The 20,014-nt window shown below is 35.6% G+C and overlaps 1 protein-coding gene across 1 annotated transcript in view; it reads right to left on the bottom strand.

Annotated features, from left to right (window-relative positions):
• The window catches only part of SI (sucrase-isomaltase), a 106,823-nt gene extending 87,178 nt beyond the window's left edge, over positions 1 to 19,645 (bottom strand). Inside the window, exons 1-11 of the mRNA XM_072621530.1 lie at positions 19,528 to 19,645; positions 15,221 to 15,330; positions 13,016 to 13,133; positions 12,813 to 12,922; positions 11,546 to 11,697; positions 9,069 to 9,240; positions 7,697 to 7,796; positions 6,180 to 6,292; positions 2,171 to 2,296; positions 1,370 to 1,501; positions 1,164 to 1,283 (exon numbers count right to left, since the gene is read on the bottom strand). Coding sequence (XP_072477631.1) covers positions 1,164 to 1,283; positions 1,370 to 1,501; positions 2,171 to 2,296; positions 6,180 to 6,292; positions 7,697 to 7,796; positions 9,069 to 9,240; positions 11,546 to 11,697; positions 12,813 to 12,922; positions 13,016 to 13,133; positions 15,221 to 15,330; positions 19,528 to 19,645 — 1,371 coding nt within the window. The remainder of the gene's footprint in view (positions 1 to 1,163; positions 1,284 to 1,369; positions 1,502 to 2,170; positions 2,297 to 6,179; positions 6,293 to 7,696; positions 7,797 to 9,068; positions 9,241 to 11,545; positions 11,698 to 12,812; positions 12,923 to 13,015; positions 13,134 to 15,220; positions 15,331 to 19,527) is intronic.
• Positions 19,646 to 20,014: the final 369 nt, after the last annotated feature.

Raw genomic sequence — 20,014 nt, 5'->3', positions numbered from 1 at the left:
ATTAATAACAACTCACATTTGTATAACATTTTAAGGTTTGTGAAGCTCTTACATGTGTCATCTCATTTAATCCTCCTCACAACCCTGAGAAGCAGGTGCTATTATTATCCCCATCTTACAGATGAGGAAATTGAGGTTAAGCAAATTTAAGTGACATCTAAGATCACATGAGCAGTAAGTATCTGAAGTAAAATTTGAACTTAGATGGGCCAGATTCAAAGTCAAGTGCTCTGTACTACTTAGTTACTACACCCCGATTGCCCAGTGGTAGATCGCCTCAGTGAGACAGGGAAAGCCTGCCTCCATTTAATATCTTTAGAAAGATACTAAACAAAAGGAAATAGACAATTTTATCTGGTATTTGCATATCTATAAATGATGTGATTTGGTGCTTATGATTTTGGAGGATGAATACAAAGCATAAGTGAAATCAGATACTGTGATTTACATCTTCTCTGAATAATGCAGTTCAATCTATTTGATTGAGTCCTTATCTTTTCCTCCCTATAGATCAGTCATTTTTGTTATTATCATTAATAATTGTGATATTTTTTTCATTTCTCCACATTTCCTGTTCCACCAGAGAATACGTGAAAGCAAAAGGTGAAACCATAGTGAATCCACGTTGACACTTCTTATCTGCTCTATATTCCTAGGAGTAAAGACAAAAATGAATGAATCAAAAGACCAAGATCTCAGCTCTCTCCCTACTTTCTCTAAGGTTAAGTTCAAAGACTTTTCCAGACCTTAGATTCCTCATTTAAAAAGAAATCGTTCTTAGATGATATTCTGTGGTCGCTTTCAGCTGTAATTTTAAGATCTTTGGTTTGGTATGGAAAGAGTTTTAGACCTGGAGTAAAAGGATTTGAATCTGAATCTTGTCTTTCCCACTTAATTCTGTGTGACCTTGGCCAAGACATCACAATTATATTTATCTAAGTTTCTGCATTTGTAAAATGAGGAAGTAGGGCAATGCTGGCCTCTAAACTCCCTTACAACTCCACATCAAGTTTATTATTGTATCTGTACCTTTTCTGTCAATGAGAGAATATATAATCTGCCTTTGAAATCAAATGTATCAGTTGAGATAAACTTTATGGTACTAAAAAATAGGATAAGGGAATATTAGAATTAGACCTAATGACTATGAATTCCACAGTTACCTCTCCAATGAGCGGTGTTACCCCATCTGCTTTTTTCACCCACACATCCTGTGCTGTTCCCCTTTCATATGTCTGATAAGGACTACCATTTAGTAACCCTTCTATAGAAATGGCAGGATCCTAATAATAAAAGAGAAGAAATATTAGAGCAATCTGCTAATTTTTCCAAGGAAGATTTATAAAAAGCCTATATATTTGATCATTACCAGAATGATGACATATTTCTGTCCATGGTCATGCAAATCTTGAACAAATTCAGGGAGTTTTGAAAATTTTTCCATATCATAAGTAAAGTCTTTCTTTTCTTCCATATAGTCAATATCAGTGAACTGAACATCCTAAAAAGATGTTAATGAAATCTATTTCAGTAATTAGTGAAGAAGCAATGGGTTCCAGGACACTAAAATATTGTACTTTAAGATGGAAATTTTTATTGTTAATATTATTGAAATCTCAATTATGTCCACTAAGAATATTTTGATTTAGACTAAATATGATTACAAGTAAAAAATAAGTAATAATATTTTTATAAATCAAATTTTTTAGCTTTATTCATATTATTTCTATTAGAATCTATTTAATTCATGTTAATTGAAAAGTGATACTTTAAAAAAAATCTAAGTGCTTTTTCAATTTGTTACCTACAACATTTATGTTATTTTTCTTTTTTATACAATTATTAAAGATTCATTATCGATTGTTATTTTGGGAAGTCATCACTTAAAATCAATTCAGCACAATTAAAATAGCATATGATAAGTACTTTGGGTGATTTTCAAAATATACTCATATATAACCAACATTTTTCGTTCACTGAAGTTATTATAATCATTGCATGAGTATATTATAATTCTGAATTACAACAAAATATGGGAAATGAATAGAATTTACAGGACACATAAGGAAGAAATATCATAAAACTTAGAATAAAATTTCTTAATATTTTCATTCAGTATAGGATTGTTAGTATAGGAATCTGTGTGTTCAAAAATTTTTGCTCCACTTACAAATGGAATACCAGCTGCCCTATTTCGTTCCACCACATTTATCACTTCATCAAGAGTTCCGTAATTCCAGCGGCTCAGTTGGAATCCAAGACTCCAGTATGAAGGCATTGCTGGCCGTCCAATAAACTTAGACATGAAAAATTTTAATTAGTCATAGTAAGAGAAAGATGTCTCATTTTGATCATCAATATCATTGCTTTTCCTTAGAATTAAAGGAAAGAAAGATAGACGGAAGGGAAGGATGGAATTAGAGATGGAAAGAGAAAAGGAAAGAAGGAAGGAAGAAGGGAAGGAAGGAAGGAAGGAAGGAAGGAAGGAAGGAAGGAAGGAAGGAAGGAAGGAAGGAAGGAAGGAAGGAAGGAAGGAAGGAAGGAAGGAAGGAAGGAAGGAAGGAAGGAGGGAGGGAGGGAGGGCGGGAGGGAGGGAAGGAAGGAAGGAAGGAAGGAAGGAAGGAAGGAAGGAAGGAAGGAAGGAAGGAGGGAGGGAGGGAGGGAGGGAAGGAAGGAAGGAAGGAAGGAAGGAAGGAAGGAAGGAAGGAAGGAAGGAAGGAAGGAAGGAAGGAAGGAAGGAAACAAGACCCATCTGTGTCATGCATTGTCCTCCTCACAACAATCCTGGGAGGAAGGTAGGAATATTTATTATTCTCATTTTACAGTTGAGGAAATTGAAGCAAATAGATTAAAGGAGTTTGCTCAGTGCACAACGCTAGTGTACTATGAATACTATAAATGTCGTTCTGAGAAGTCATGTGTCAGTTTTCTCTAAATATATTGTAACATATTATGGCATGGCAAAAATGAGAGCCTTACTCTATTTTCCTTCTGTTCCTCTATCCTACATTCTCCTTTCTCCTTCTTTGCTCTTGACTCTCTATCCCTATTTCCTTTCCATCTTTCAAAACTAAACAATTAATGTTCAATACCTGCAAAGATGCCATGAGAAATTTCAGAAAAGTAGAACAAAAGACTACAACAGAGAATTTAAAAAAAGAACAATCATTTTAAAGTATTGAAAAGAATATTCAGGAGAGGAACATAAAATCCACACATAATTGCATAAGAAGACATTTGCAAAGTAAAACTACAAAGAAATGTTTAAAATAGTGACAGTCATTCTGTTCCCTCTCAATAATGAATGTCATAGTATGGACCACAGTTAGTTATAAAATTTTTTAATGGACCATCTTTTTGTTTTATTCTGAGATCCCCAAGTTTGGGTTACCTATGCCAGGTAACTATGCCCAATTTCTCTTCTTAAGATCCAAAGTTAATTTCCCACTGTCCTAATCCCCTTGTATCCCTTCTCCTGCAACCTCCATGGAGCAAACAACTGCATGATCAGTACAATTATGCTAACCATACACTCTTACTAATGACTTCTTGTTCAACAAAAGAAGAAACCCCAGAAAGAATGTCTATCTCCCTTAGTCTATGCAAAGAAGACACTGCTAAAATATTTCAAAAGTGAAAAAAAAGAAAAGTTGACACACAATTTTAGTGTTAAAAGGATTACTGATTAAAACAAACCAATTAATCCAGATATTTTCTTCTCATCCAAGCTTTATAACTGCTTCCTGATTAACAGTTGTGTAGAGAAAACTTCTCTTGAACTGCTCAAAATGTCATTTACATTCAAGTTTTATTGAACACTAAGTTCAAGCTAAATTGGTGTAAGCAAAATGGCAGAGAACTTCAGATATCTGACGTTTATGAATGGGGAGGAAAACGTGGGGAATGAAACATGCAAAAGAATGGAGAGAAGGAAAACTAGAATGGCAGTAAGGTGACCTCACACATCTCCCTTATGCCATTTCCCCCCCAAAATGAACAAAATCCAATCACAGCCACAGTGAAGAGAACAGTTTCTAAGGCAGTTCAGGAGAAATTTGCAGACACCCACATATACACAACAGGATTCAACAGCTGGAATCTCAGTTTCTTCTGAAAAAACAAAGCAGTTGGAAAGTTCTACTATCTAGAGGCATATAGAAGAAAGAGAGAAGCTGCCTATTGAACAGTCTAGAGCTTGGAATTATAGGAGCTGAGTTCAAGTCACAAATCTGCAACTTGCTAATTATGGTGATCTTAGCCAAATCACTTAACATCTCTGAGCTAGAATATTTCCAGCACTTAGCATACAGCCTGACACATAGTAGGTTTGATGACTTTTCTTTATATGCTTATATCCATCTAGATTGGACTAGATTGGGTTATAAGGTTACTTCCAGCTCTCAATCTATGATCTTTTCTAATAAATGGTTTTTATTTGTTTTTGCTTATTGGAGTTTGTCCACTGAGATAATCTTCTAGAGCCTCACCCTGCAGGGACTTCTGGAGCACTGATTTGAAAGCAGCTACTAGCTCCTATACCTCAACCCTCTCTTGTTTTCTGAAGTTGACATGCATTTTCCCTCTGTCCAAAGAGGATGTGACTAAAAAGAGACTTGGTATCGCGCTTCTGAAGGGTTGAGCATTAGTAAACTATAATGTCAGAAGCAAGAAATATGTAATCACAAATATTTCTACTTTCTTACAACAAATATAAACTTTAAGTAAATACATAACAGTTATACAACAATTGACATAGAAGAATAAAATTACCTTGGAAAGATCATTGTAATTGAATTAATCAGGAAGTGTTCACTAAACACTATCTCTGAGACATATACTGTGCGATATACCAAGGATTCAAGTACACACATCAGTTCTTACATGAAGCCTTTCCTCAGTTGCTCAGCTGTAGTGCTTTCCATTCTAAATAGCCATGTATAGAAGTACCTTACATGTATTCAGATTTATTCTTTCTGGGATGACCATGGCACTCACTTACTTCATTTGTCTACATACTCTTTTATACTCTCCTATTGCTTTTGGGATCAAATATAAAATTCTCTATTTGACTTTTAAAGCTCTTTTATAACCTGACTCTTCTACACTCTTTTCAATTTTCTTATATCTTACTTTCCTCAACATACTCTACAATCCAGCTAGTAACAGTGGCCTCTTGGCTATTCCTCACACAAGAACCTCCAGGTCCTTATTCCATGCATTTCCACTGGCTATCCTTTATGCCCCAAATGGTTTCCCTCTTTTCCTCTTGCTCTTGGCTGCTATGACTTCCTTCATGTCTCAACTAAAAACTATTCTTATACATGTCTTTCCTCTACAGTTAAATTCTAGTGTCTTCCATCTGAGATTCCCTATGGTTATGAATAATGTTGTTGTGTTTATTGTTGTTCAATGATTTCTTCAGTCACATCTGAGCCTTCATTGCCTCATTTGGGGTTTGGTTGGGGAAGATACAGGAGAAATTTGCCATTTCCTTCTCCATTTCATTTTACAAATGAGAAAACTGAGGCAAACAAGGTTGTCACTTGCCAAGGGTCACAAACCTAGTAAGAGTCTGAGGCCAGATTTGAACTTAAGAGGATGAGTCTTCGTGATTCCAAAGCCAGTACTCAATCTTGTTTGCATCTCCTCTCCCCAGGAAAATGTCACATCCTGCAAGATTTTTGCCTTTATTTCTATCTCCAACACTTAGCTTGACATAAGGTAAGTGAGATGACTTTTTTCTATATATTTATTTACACACATCCAGTTTCCCAATAAAATGCATTCCCTTTGGTAATAGAGGCTGTTTAACTCTTTGTCCTTGAATTCTTTAGCTGCTAGGACAGAACCCAGGAGATGGTGGACAATAAACGCTTATTGATTGAAACGGGAAAATTAAAAGACTTGGACCAGAGGGCTTGCTCTGACACTACTTCTGTGACTCTGGGCCCCAATTTCCCCACCTCTAAAATGAGAGGGTTCAACTAGATGGCTCCTAAGGCCCCTTTCCAGATATGTCTAACATACTATCAACTGTCAAGGGAGATATTTTTTTGAAGTATCTTAGGCTTGTGTTTGTTAGAGGGCAAAAGCAACCTGAAATATATATTAGAGACAATCCTTACACACTTTTGATAACAGGAAAGAAGAAAGAGAATTCTTGGAAGTCTAAGTCATACCTCAGTATATTGTTGGACAACATGCTCTGGATTATCTCCTACAAAAATGTAAAAGTCCAGAATTCCACCTATCACCCTGTAAGTTATTATAGGGGTTGGCTGGACAAAAATCTCTGTAGAAAAAAAAAATTAAAAGCAAATGTCAAAAGTAAAGTGATATGCACAAATAAAATAATTAATACACATAATTTAGATCATTGTCAAGAGATGACAGGCTATCAATAGAGTTCCACCCATCCATTTTGTACTTTTAAAGGAAAAGAAAATCTAACATCACCCACAAATTTGTACCTCTAGCCAAATATTTTAACTTGATTAGAACAGAACTACAAATATTAATCTCCCTTCATATACTTTCATTCTAAGTTTTTTTAAATCTACAAAAGTAAAGTGACAGAAAGGCTATCTATTTCCAAAAATGTATTTTGATTGGACAAAAAAAAAAGGATAAGGAATAGCAAGTATTCTGATGATAGAAAATTTTTTAGGGGGAAGCCTTGCAGATTTAATCATTTAAATGTAGTGAATATATTCATACAAAACAAGAAATCTTGTAACTAGACTAGAAGCATTTCTTCTGAAGTGTACATCATATCAAAAGATATTCTTAGAAGATGAAGATTATCATCCCATAATTTTGCATTTACTCTGTTTAGAATATCTAAATTTCTGTGATAGGTATTACTGAAATGCAAAAGATTTTATTGATAAGTTAGAACTGCAGATGCAGCCTGAATATATGTACACACACACACACACACACACACACACACACACACACACACTTCTTTAGCTCTTTCTCTAAATATGTATACATTTTTGTTTTCAGTTATTTAGTTATTTTGAACTATGTTTAAATCTTTGTTACCCTATTCCTTGACAAAGATATTAACGTAGTTTGCCATTTCCTTCTCCAGTTCATTTTACCTATGAGGAAACTGAGGCAAACAAGGTTAAGTAACTTTCCCAGGGTCACATAATTAGTAAGTATCTGAGGTTAGATCTGAACTCAGGTCTTGTTCATCCTGGGCCTGGCACTCTATCTACTGCACCACCTAGCATGTATGCGTATGTGGTTATGTGTATAGATCGCTTTTAAGAAATTGCACAGTTATTTTAATTATTTCCAGTCTCTCTTTTAAGTACTGATATTATTCCAGATGCTTTATGTTTAGAAATCAAGGCATTTTAGTGTCCAAAGCATAGGAGTTGAGGAATACTCCAAAGGGAGGTGTAGTATATTACAAGCAAGAATTACCAAAAGAGAAATGATGTAAAGCATGGCCACATTTTCACAATAAGGGATATGGAAAGGGGTTGAAAAGTTCTATTAACACCTTCAAGAATGCTAAGAGTACTCAAGGAAAATCCCATTGCCTGCTGGATAGATTTCATGTGGTACTAAAAATATGGGAGAACATGTACAAAGGTAGACAAAGTTTCAGTCTACACTATTGCAAGGAGCATTCACCTTGATAGGATCTTATTGTGCATGTGTTCAGACCAAGCATCCTTACCCATTGCATTGCTGTTCATTAGGAAAACTCCAAAAGACAGTCCTGTAGCATCTTCAATGCATGTGAAGAATGTCTGCTGGCCATATAAATTATGGTTATTCTAGAAGAAAAGCAAAGTACTTATTCATGGAATTTTAGGATCCATGGAAAGTAAAAAGCAGAGATGCTAAAGAAACATTTAAAACATTTTTATTTTCTTTTGATTTCCATAGTAAGAACCTGCAAGACATACAGTCTCATTCTCAAAAACTCTGGGATTTAGACCCTAATTGTAACCAAAACAATTTCCATAGAGTTGTCTCCAGCCACATTCAAGGGGTTGGTGACATGTTAGAGAGCATCATTATAACTCAAAAGCCCAGAATGAAATAGCTGCAAGATTTTATGTTGTAGGCTAAGACAAAGGGTCTGTCAACCAGGTCAGGTCTAGGAGTGCCAGTGTCCAATGTAAAAAGATTACTCTCTGGATGACTTCCAGCCTCACTGTGATTTTTAGATCTTTCCACCCATACCTCTGCAGCTGGAGAATATGGGCTTTTGCTATATGGATATAAAGACTGAATTATAATTGTATCAGTATACAGAACTCCTAGGTGATGGAATTACCTGCATTTACAAGTTAGTCCTGTTTTTGCAATTTATAATCTTAGAAGACTTTTCCAAAAGCTGACATGATTGTGTAAATGGGAACCAGATAAATTGCTTAACCAGGAGCACACAGCTAATGTGTATGTCAGACAAAGAGCGTGAACCCAGATCTTCCTGACTTCAACAAGCTCTCTAACAATAATGCAACGTAACCTTTATTATAGCTTTATGTCCACAAATATGCCTATTTTACTTATCTCATCATGCCATGGAAATGAGTCTAGAGTTTGGAAGGTCATCCCAGGAGACAATTAAACTTAGATTGACCCCAAAATGCTAGAAAGGATTTGTATAACTCTGATGTAACTGCCAGTCCAAGGGCCAGGCTACCCACACTTCTGATGATGTCTCTTAGACAATGTCCATAACCAATGTACACAGTAACAAGCTCTGTAAGATTAGCTACAGTCCCATGGCTCTGTGATATATCATCTAGCTTTCACAATCAGCTTAGAGATGGCTACTATTACTATGATGCATCAAACATCAGCAGAACTCATAATCATGGTAAACAAGCCATCTCTTAAAGACAAGGATTACCATCCTGTGATTTGGCAGCAAATGTTCTTGCCACGTCTAGATGATTGTGCTAGATATTATTGGCTATTAAGAAGTTTCACTGGGAATTTACAACAGCTGATAAAGCTTGGAAACCCACAGATGTCTAATCTTCTCTAACATTCACTTGGCTATTTATAGAAAGACACAGAAAATGATTTCTTACATCACCAGGCAGTTCATCCCGGGTAAAGATGGGCCAGTTTTTCCAGTACGTATCATGACGGAACCGTTTATGTATATGCTCCCCAATGCCATAGAAATAGTTGCTAGGTAGTTTAGTTGAGATTTGTAAGTATTGGTCTGAGTAAACCAGAGGCCCAATGCTCGTGTCAAACCTGAAAAATATAATGAGATAGATGGACAGACAGATAGATAGATAGATAGATAGATAGATAGATAGATAGATAGATAGATAGATAGATAGCAATTGAAAATTTGCAAAGCACTTTACAATCATTGTCTTATTTAATTCTTAAAACAACTCTGTGAGGTAGGTATTGTTATTGCTCCCATTTTATAGATGAGGAAACTGAAGCAGAGACAGATTAAGTGACTTGTGCAGGGTCAAACAGCTAGTAAAGGTTTGGATTTGAACTCAGTTTTTCCTGACTCTAAGTCCAACACTATTCACTGTGTCACTTGGCTGCCATGTTGTGGCTGTGTTTGTAAGTAGTCATGAAACAGGTCTAAATAGAAACAGAATAATAAAGGAGAAAAACAGTTGGCCTCATTTAGAAAGAGTGCATTCAAGTCTTTCATCTGACATTCAGAATATATGACCCTAGACTTTATTGTTCACTAGATGACTCTTATCACAGTGGTTAAAAAGGCCAACATCTCCCACTTTATCCAGAACCATCTCCAGTTGTTTTGATCTATATTTTGCCACTGGATCCATATGACTCTGGAGGAGAAAGTGAGGCTGGTGACTGCACAGCCTGCCTCACTCAAATCCAATTGACTTGCAAGTCATGGCATCACCTTCCTGATGTCTTTCATCCTCTTTGAGAATGAAGAACAAACAATAACAACCTATCACATTAACTCTCAGCCCTTAATAATAACAGCTCGATCATTGTTGCTTGTTGCCCTGTAAGATTATAAAATGAAAGGAAGATATTGATATGCATTAGGAAGGGAAATTTCCTCATTCAAGCATTCCCCATATCATTGAAATCATGGGTTCAAATCCCATCCCTAGGTGAAAAGACATGCAAAAGTTAACTAACTCTAAGAGCTGTTATCTTAGCTGATAAAATATTTTCAATTACAGACAAAAAATCTTTAGCTGATAATCACTTACTGAAACATATACATTCAAATTCAATCATTCATTCTCTCAATCCACTTTGCTCAAGCACCTTCTCTACACATAGCACTGTGTAAGACTCCAGGGAATGTGCTGTTTAGGTTAAAAATAAAAAGCCCCTGTTCTCCAAAGAGTTAGAGTCTAAGAAGGGGCCAAGACACAATCACAGATAGTTATTTTGTGTGCTCAGAATAACCTACCCCTTGCAGAAATCACATCCTGAATCATTAAGTTATAATGGCTGATCAACTGACATTTCTTTATCAGTCTTTCAATCAGTATTTCTAGCAAAGTGATTTGGAGTATTGGAAATTTATAAAAATAAAGAGTAAGTTACATTTTTTAAAACTAAATTTAAATTAGTTGATATTTATACTGTTGATTATAGATAGTTGAATGCCCATAATGGCTAGAAAACTGGACCTAGAGTCAGAGACCAAATTTGAATTCTCTCTAATCCTTTCTCAACCACTTGTAAAGTGCATGATCCTTTAAATAACTAAGACTCATTATACTAGTCTGTAATGTAGAGATTATGACAGCACCTCATTTAGGGTAGTTGCAAAGCTCAGAAGAGTTATCTCTCTATCTGCCTTTCTGTCTGTGTCTATCTATCTTACATAATATCTTGATATTTATGTATTAATATTGCTTATATGTACAGTCCATATATTATATATGTGTATATTTTTCCATATACACATATATAGAGTTCTTTGTGAATCTATGTACATTATAAAAATTAGTTTTAGTTTTTAGTTATTAGTTTTAGGAACTGCTTGTTTTTATTATGTTATCTCCATAACTTGGCAGACAAAGACTGATTAATAATAACTGACATTTAAATAGTGCTTTAAACTTTACAAAGTGATTTCCATTTTATTATATTCAAAATATGTAATACTTCTATGAGTTGAGTAGTAAATGTCCCCATTTTACAGATAAGAGAGCTGTGGCTCTACAGGCTTATGGGATTCTGTCCATGGTCAGAAATCAGATTTGAAATCAATCTCCCTTACTCCCAACGCCAGTATTTGGTCCAATATAATATACTCATCAATAGAATATAGAATATTCAGTAACTTATGTTCTTTTTGTTTATAAAATCTGATAGTGTGCTATAGTACCCTTACATTTTGCAGTAATAAAATGATATTAATATCATTAAGGAGGCAAACACACATGGAGCTACTCCATTGGAAAAAGAAAGAAACTTTAAAACTACTAGGAAAATGTTTAAATCAAGTCCTTTCTATTCTTGATGTCTGTAATGAGAGCACAAAGGTTAGAATCTTTTGGAAGGCATATAGACATCAAAAGATGTCACTTACAAAACCTGGTTGTTGCTTTTGCGAATTACTTTGATGGAAAATGGATTATCAGTCACTTCTATGTTATAATTTGTATTCGTTGCTGCTGGTTGAGTAAATCCTGTGACGTACTGATGGGGAACTTCATATCTTCTGTTGTTAGGGTCAGTAATCTGAAAAGATTCAAGATATTTAAATCAAGTTAAAATTATTTGCTAAGAAATCAATTAGAACTCAGTAAAAATGTTTTTCCTGTTGATTTGGGTATCAAATCAATAATCTCCTACAAGCTATGTGTATCTAAGAAAATAAATGAGACCTTGCCTTTGTTTTCAACTTCTGAAGTTAGGTGGGGGCATATATTTATACATATGTAGAGCTGATTTGATTTGTTGGAATGAATAGGATAATTAAATTTCAGGAAAGAACTGGACTTAAATCCTACTTCTGAGCTTTCCTCAATATGTTCACATGATTAAATCCCTTTATTTTTCTGAACCTCTTTTCTCTATAAAATGAGGATCATAATGCATGTAGCAGTAACATCATGGGGTATTGTAAAGGTCATGTGTGTCAAACATTGTCAGCCACAGAGCTCTATATAAATACTAGAATTACAAGGCTATAAATGTATTGTTATTTCCATTTTACAAATGAGTCAAGTAAAGCTCAGAGGGCTATGTCTTGCTCATGCTCACACAGGTAATAAATGTTAAAAAATAATAGAAGTAGCATTCAAACTCATATCTATCTAGCCCCAAGTCCAGCAAACTATTTATTATTCTAAGAATAATTTGTTTCACAATTGAAAAGATGTTCAAATGTTACATTGCATTTATCATTCCAGGAGAATTATGTGTGTGTATATATATATATATTTACCATTTAAATATTTTAAATATATTTCATTATGAAAATGACACACAAGTAATGTCATGGATTTCATTTAGTTTTAAGATTTATAATTAAAATATTAATTTTCTTTCCAACTACTGCAAGTTGCTGATAACCCTGTATTAACCTTTCCACTAACTCCTTTAGCATTTAATCACCACTAACTCATGGTGAAGTGGCCTTGTGGTCCATAAAGCAGCAAGTTTCATTAAGCAAATGCTATGATCCAGGTACAACACTAGACATTCAGAATTGAAAGACAGCATGAAAAATAAATGCCTCCCTTCAAGGATCTTTCATTCATTTTCTTCAAAAGGAAAAGTGATTCTTCATTGAATGTCATTTGTCTACTACTTTTCTTTTAAAATTAATTCCAAGATTTGGAAAATCATACCTTGAACCGAAGTCGGTTAGCTGTTTGACTTTCCGTTGTGAGTAAGACATTGTTAATGTCATTTCCAAATAAAGTAGGTGAAGATATCCTGCTTAATTTAATTTGCATTCCTTTTAAAAAGCAGGGAAAAGCAGAGTAAGTTTCTTTATTAGATTGTCCATTTCATGAATAGGTTAAAGATTGAAGGGCAAACTCGTCCTTACCAGCATTAGATGTCTGCCGTTGGTCAACCTTGTAACCATGGTTGTCCCCAAAGATGCACCAAGGTTGAGTAGTGCTATTCAGTGGACTCCAGCAGCAGCCACGCTGGGCACATGTTGCCTAAGCCAAAATCAACAATTATCTTTGGTAGTAAGTGGTTATTCCCATTTCTAACTTTAATGTCCAACTCCTTTCCAAAGAGTATTCTGGTTTCCTCTTTTCCCCAAAAAACCTTATGAATAAATTCATTCCATCCATTGTTTTCTGAAGTAGGTGGATATTGGGAGTTCAGAGTCAGTTTCTTATTAAACAATAGCATTCATGGAAAGTTTTAATTCAGGGAATTACAGGGAATTTAAAATGATGCTCTCTTCCAGTCTAATTTACTTTAGTTGTTTGGATGTGAGGATATAAATTCAAAGCAATGGTATATGGTGCTCGTGATGAGCACTTTAAAATATGACATTCCACATAGTATATGCCTGATAAGATTGAACATGTTAAATATTAAATTTGGAATAGAATTCCATAATAAGGGTTTTTTTTTTACCTCTTAGGTATGGGGGGAGGGTGATATGATGGGAGCTGAAACAGCTTTAGAAATTTAAACTGTAATATTATTGAATAACAGAATTGAAATGAGGAAGAAAATCACCTTTGTCTACCTTAGACCATATTGCTATATCACTTCCTTTCTGAATATGATAAGGTTCCAATAGAGCTGTGTAACCTTAATTGCTTAGCTATTAACACTATTAACATTTACAAAACCATCTTTTCCCCTTTTAATTTTTAAAAGTTAAAATCCAAACTGTATTTTGACTGTATAAGTACTTTTAAACCTTTACAAATTTATTTTGCAGGTAGGTCATGGATCGGCATTCATGAGGATGGCACGTGTCTTTGCATTTCATCTTCTGATACATTTTGAACTATTAGCTCAAGAGCAACTAGATGGCTCTTTAGCTTGAGTCATAAGCACCTGACCTTCAATTTATATGCTAGTATTTTATCATTGCAAATCCCTTATTTATAAGGGGGATTACTTTTATCTGTCAGGAGTGGTGGCTATGGAATGACGCAATTACAAAGGAACACGGCTGATGCTCTTTAATGATATGGAGAAATATATTGCAGATATAGCGAGAGGAAATTACAAGAAAGAAAATCAATGAATTTGAAGGTTTCCCAATACCAGTTGCTATGGTGAGGAAAAGACTAGAGAGTGATCACCTATAAAGATTTCAAAGTCTCTTTGTGGTAAAAATGAGAAATAGAATGGATGTATGGAAATCTTGTTTGGTTCCAGAGAGGTTCCAACTGCCAATGACCAATTGTTATTTTTCATATGTGACTTCAGGATAAGGTAATCTTTCTTCACACTTTTGGTAGGCATATCACTTTTTTATTAGGAATTTTGTTTGAATAAACAAAACACCCACATTTTTTGAAGAGAGGCTCCCTCAAGATTCTGATGACAGAAATGTAAAAAAAAAAAAAAAATCAAAAGAGGGCTTTAAGGATCTTTCCAGGTATATCAGTTTGAATGAAAAAATAATGTTGTCTGAACGCTATCTTTTAAATCTTAGGATCATAGGAAATGCTGTGAGAAGTCAAGTCATATTATCCCTTCATTTTAAAAATGGGAAAACTAAGGTCTAATAAGTGAAGTGACTTGCCCAAAGTAACAGAGTAAGATAAAGAGTCATCACTTGAACCCAGCTATTCTGATCCTTAATCAAGAAGCTTTTCCATTGTCCTTCCAGATAAACATCACAAAGACAACTTAATTTGGTTTCCAAAATAAAATTTATTCATCAATTCAACTAAGGGACAGAAGTATCCCTGAAATTAAAAAGAAAACAAGATATTGTGGCTGAGAGAACATGGGCTTCTTGTAATCAATATTATATTTTTGATAAGGTTCTAGTTAAAAAAAACAGTCTCATAGTAGTGGGTCAAATGTAGCCTATTTTATATACAGATATTATGAAAGATGGGACCATTTTTTATGTTCAGCTATCAATATTTGCTCATTTATTCAACCAGTGTGTATTAAGTATCTGTGATAGTTACTAGCATCATGCTAGTAACTAGACAGTATAAGAGATAATATACCCATAAGAAGTATATAGCCTCAGAATAGTGTGATTGTAATGTGCTAGAAAAAATACAAAAAATTGAAAAGATAGCAATATTTTCCGAACCTCTGTTGCAAGTTGGTCAGGTATACAGTTTATTCTCCCATTTATATTGACGTTCACATCACTTGGGCATTTTCCTGGAGTAGGTGGAGTTGTACCTCCTGAAACAATTTCTAAAATAAAACAGATGACATATTATTCCAATGTTTCACATGCCATGCTGATGGCTGTTTTCAATTAATATAATCTTAGGTTCATGGAAACACAGGCTTAGGTGATAAAATACAAATTGACTTGTACTACAGCTGAGTCTTATTTTTATAATACTGATTATTAAGAGGAAGTGACAAAAAATAACAAATATCTCTATCACATATTAAGGTTTGACAAGCTCTTTCTTTGCGTTATCTCCTTTGGGTCACATGATAGTCCTTTGAGGTAAGGTAACTGCACAGATACGGTGTCCAAAAAAAAAGTTTAGCTGCAGTTTAAAACTTTTCAAGATTTTGAAGCTTAGTACTATACTAAGCCTTTGAGGACAACCTGGATCATGACCTCATTTTACATCTGGGAATATTACTGTAGACAGACAGCTTAAGTGATTTGCCCAAAGACTCACTTTCAGGAAATGACAAAGATGAGAAAAGAACCTAAATTTTTTTCCCAAGTCCAGGTCATTGTACTGCATGACTCTAATGACCCATATACTGCCCTTGACAGCATATCCAGAGCCCCACAATGGCTTCTCTCATAGCCCCTCATATGGTCTTGAAGTGAAAAGAAATAATGAGGTAGAAGTGTTCTTTCTCATAGTCCCTATCAATCCTTAAGTCACCCTGCCACATCCTGTGATTTGGGATGAGGGTAGAGTTGGGGGGAACATAAAGAAAGAAAAAAAATGTGATGCAAGCAGAATTGTAATTAACATTTTTATAATATTTACTATATACCACTGTACTAAATGCTTTACAAATATTATCTCATTTGATCTTCACAACTCTAGCAGGTAAATGTTATGTTCATTTACAGCTAAGGAAACTGAGGCAAACAGAGGTCAAGTGACTTACCAAGGCTTACACACCTAGTAAATTTAACAAAACTTATAAATTGGTCTATGAATGTTAGTGTTCTGGACAGTCACCGTCCTACAGTTAGATGAATGTGGAGCCTGGTTCAATAGCCAGATCCAAGAAGAAGTCATTAATATCTTAATTTCATCTTGGAAGGAAGTCTCTTTTCTAAAGTACCTCAATGATCTCTGCTTGGCCCTCTGCTGCTGAAAAAAGTTCTATCAACGACTCAGATAACAGTATAGACAAAAGCCTTACCGAATTTGCAGACGATGAAAAGCTAGGAGAGATAGCCAATAGAAGGAAAAAACAAGGACAAGGAGAAGAAAGAGAAAAAATAGGATAATATAAATTTGGGGAGTCAACTAGGGATGGACCTGTGATTTCATTATTATAGAGAGTTTCCTTTGTAGAAACCCCTTGCACTGATGCCAATTGACAATTCACCTATCATTATGGGCTGAGTTTCCTTGGACACTGAAAGCTAATCTCTCAGAGGCTTAGCCATGTTCACATAGCAAGTACTTGCCAAAGGTCAGATTGAAATCAGTTCTCCCTAATTGCTAACACCCTTATCTCCATGTCATACTGCTTCTAAATATATGCTAGGTTCATATGTTTACTGAAAGAAGAGGTCACCATGGTGAAATCCCGTGGGACTGTGGTATAGAAGGATTCATTGAAAGACTGGACTTGCTTTGGGAGTGGCAAGAAAGAAGACAGTAATAATAGACCTCTTTACATATTTCATCATACTCCCAAGCACTTGTCTGACTCTTGTTTATAGGATTATAGGATCATTGTTCTCGAATGTTATAGGATCATTGATCGCAAGTGGGAATAGATTTCACAGATCACTTAGCCCAACCTCCACATTTCGCACATAAAATGGAAACCAAGAGGTTAACTGTCTTGACTGAGATTACACAAGCATTAAATATCAGAGAGAGGATTTGAATCTAAGACCTTTGGATACAGAACCAATTTTCTTTCTTCTGCAACACACATAACTGTGCTTAGACGCTAGGTGGCCTACAGGATAAAACACTGGGCCTGCAGTCGGGAAGTTGTTGCTTTTGTTCAGTCTTTTCAGTCTGAATCTTTGTGACCCCATTTGGGTTTTTCTTGGCAAAGACAATGAAGTGGTTTGCCATTTCCTTCTCCACTTCATCTTACAGATGAATAAACTGAGGTACACAGGGTTAAGTGACTTGCCCAAGGTCACACAACTAACAAGTGTATGAGGTCAGATTTGAACTCAGGTCTTCCTGACTCCAGGCCCAGCACTCTATCCATTGTGCCTACTGACAGGAGTCAGGAAGACCTGAGTTTAATCTAGTCTCAGATACTTGCTAGCTGTGTGACCCCAGGCAAGTTACTTAAACTTTCTCAGTCTCAGTTTCCTCAACGTAAAAACAGAAATAAAAATAGCACTGGCCTTCCAGGGGTGTGGTGAGGATTAAATGAGGTGGCCTACGTAAAGCACGTTGTAAACCTTAAAGTCCTATGTAAGTCCTGGTTATCACCTATGTGCTAGTTATTTTAACATAGGGTTCATTCGGTTTGGTCTGATAGGGCATAACTAGGAGCAGTGGATGGAAGCTACACAGGTGGCTTAAGAGATGGAAAAGGTGCTTAAAAGTGAAAATTCTAAATAAATAAGATGGGCCTTCTGCTTTCTGGAGGCATGGGCTCCCCTTCACGGAAAGTCTTTGAGCCAAGGCACAATAAACAAATGTACTCTTTATGAAGGTGCTGGAGAGGCTCTTCTTATTCAATTGGGAATCTGACCTGATGGACTCTGAGGGCCTTCCAAAGTTTTGCATGTAAGTCTAATGAGGGGAAAGTGAAGAAACCAAGGAGAAAGAAAGAAAAAAAAGCATTCAGACTTTAAGCCCAAGAAAGCTCATTCTAATCTTGTGAGCTGGGCAAAATATAAATGGGCTGGCTTCCAAAGCAATGAGTCCAAAACATATTGACAGATGGAAGTGTTCCCCCCTCAGTCTGTATCCCTATTGGGGATGGTGCTGAAGGTATTCACATAAGTGGAAGTGAAATACCTCACTCCTCAGGCCTCACCTCCTTCTCAGAACCAATCTATGACTCTATGAGATGGGCAAGACAAAGCATTTTAAAAGCTAAAGAAGTTTGGTCCATATACTATTGTTTCTCATGACCTTTTCCCTAGAATTTCCACTGCAATGGGGGAGGGGGTAGGACACAAGGAGAACTCCCTTGTATATTCCCCTCCCTTTGGTATTCCTCAGATTTCCAAGTCACCCACCTGCTGTGTGCCAACACTGTTACTCAGAAAATAACAAATATAGATCCCAGATGAAGAGGTGGAAGGGACTTTAAGGGCAATCTATCTGTCTAGTTAACAGCTAACGAAACTGAGAAAAGGGAAATTAAGGTCAGACCAATAGCAAGCACCAAATTCAGGTCTTCAGAACAAGAACATTTTCTATAGATGACAAAAATGAATCCTGTCCTTGGCGTAGTGTCTCTTTGAAATCTCCCCCTCTTACTCTTAGAGGTATGGGCATTACCTTACATAAGCATGAGAAATATTCTATCAGTCTCGTTATGTGTAAAAATATGCCAAAAGAATGGGTTTTGTCATAAAGTTCACATTTCTCCCCCTTTATGTTCTTTGTCACTTAGGAAACACCAACAGATGGTTGTCTGTATGTCATTATATGCTCTTACCTTTAACTGGAGGAGTTAGTATATGTGCACGTTCATACGCTCTTATCTTGGCCTAAATGCATTTGTGTGTCTCAGTGATTTCACAGATGCCTCAAATCAATGTAAATTTGTAATTTGTAATGTGTCTATATATGCATATTCTACAGGCTCCTGATGTGTACGTGCCTTTGTGTAAAAACATGTATGTTCAGATCACAGTGTGTGTGTGAAGGTGTATACTCTGCTTGGACTACAGATATTTATATGTGTTTGTCTGTGCCCACCCACCTCAGACTTTAGAGGTCCTTTCATGTGTATGTCTATGAGTGTATGTTTATATTGTAACTTTTCCTACAAATGTAGGTCTATAATTCTGGCCCTTGTATATGTCATTGGAATACAAGGCCAGATGAATAATTCTTTACAATAATTGTGTCTTTGTATGTGTGTACGCATTTAAATTGGTTTACAAGTATTGATGTGTCCCTATCTCTATACACCTACCTCATATTTCATGTGCAAGTATGCATGTATGTGTAAGTGTGTGTGTACACACGTACTCATCTCAGACTGAAAGGGATATTGTCTCTGTTTCAGGGTGTGTGTCCTTACCTTTGACTGCCGGTGCTTTTGTTGCTAATACCACAATTAAGGCCACAGCAATTAAAGACACAATTATGAAGAGAACTATCAAGGAGATTTCTAATCCACTGAATTTCCTCTTTGCCATCTGAAAGAAGAGAAAAGATTGGCTTTTTAAGTTGCTGTTCATAGTAAAAGTGAAATTTCCAGGAAAACATGAGCTCCATGAGAGCAGAAACTGTTTTATTTTTGTAATTGGATCCCCAAACGGACCTTGTCACAGTCCTGGAACATTATTACGTGCCACATGACCTACATTCATACCTGAAATGTTTATTGATTTGAATATAATTGATCATCACTGTCATAAAATTATTTAAGGTGCAGATTTTTAATTTTTGCTGTTCTGAGCACTATACAAAGTGAATTACAGAATTCTCTTTCATGAATACAAGGCTATAAAAATGACAATAATGATAGTTAACATGTAAAGAACAGTTCATGTCTGCCACGTGTT

The sequence above is a fragment of the Notamacropus eugenii genome, chromosome 6 (genome assembly GCF_028372415.1).
Source record: "Notamacropus eugenii isolate mMacEug1 chromosome 6, mMacEug1.pri_v2, whole genome shotgun sequence".
NCBI classification, from domain to species: Eukaryota; Metazoa; Chordata; class Mammalia; order Diprotodontia; family Macropodidae; genus Notamacropus; species Notamacropus eugenii.
The sequence above is the reverse complement of the archived record's forward strand: the minus strand, read 5'-3'. Positions and strand labels throughout refer to the sequence as shown.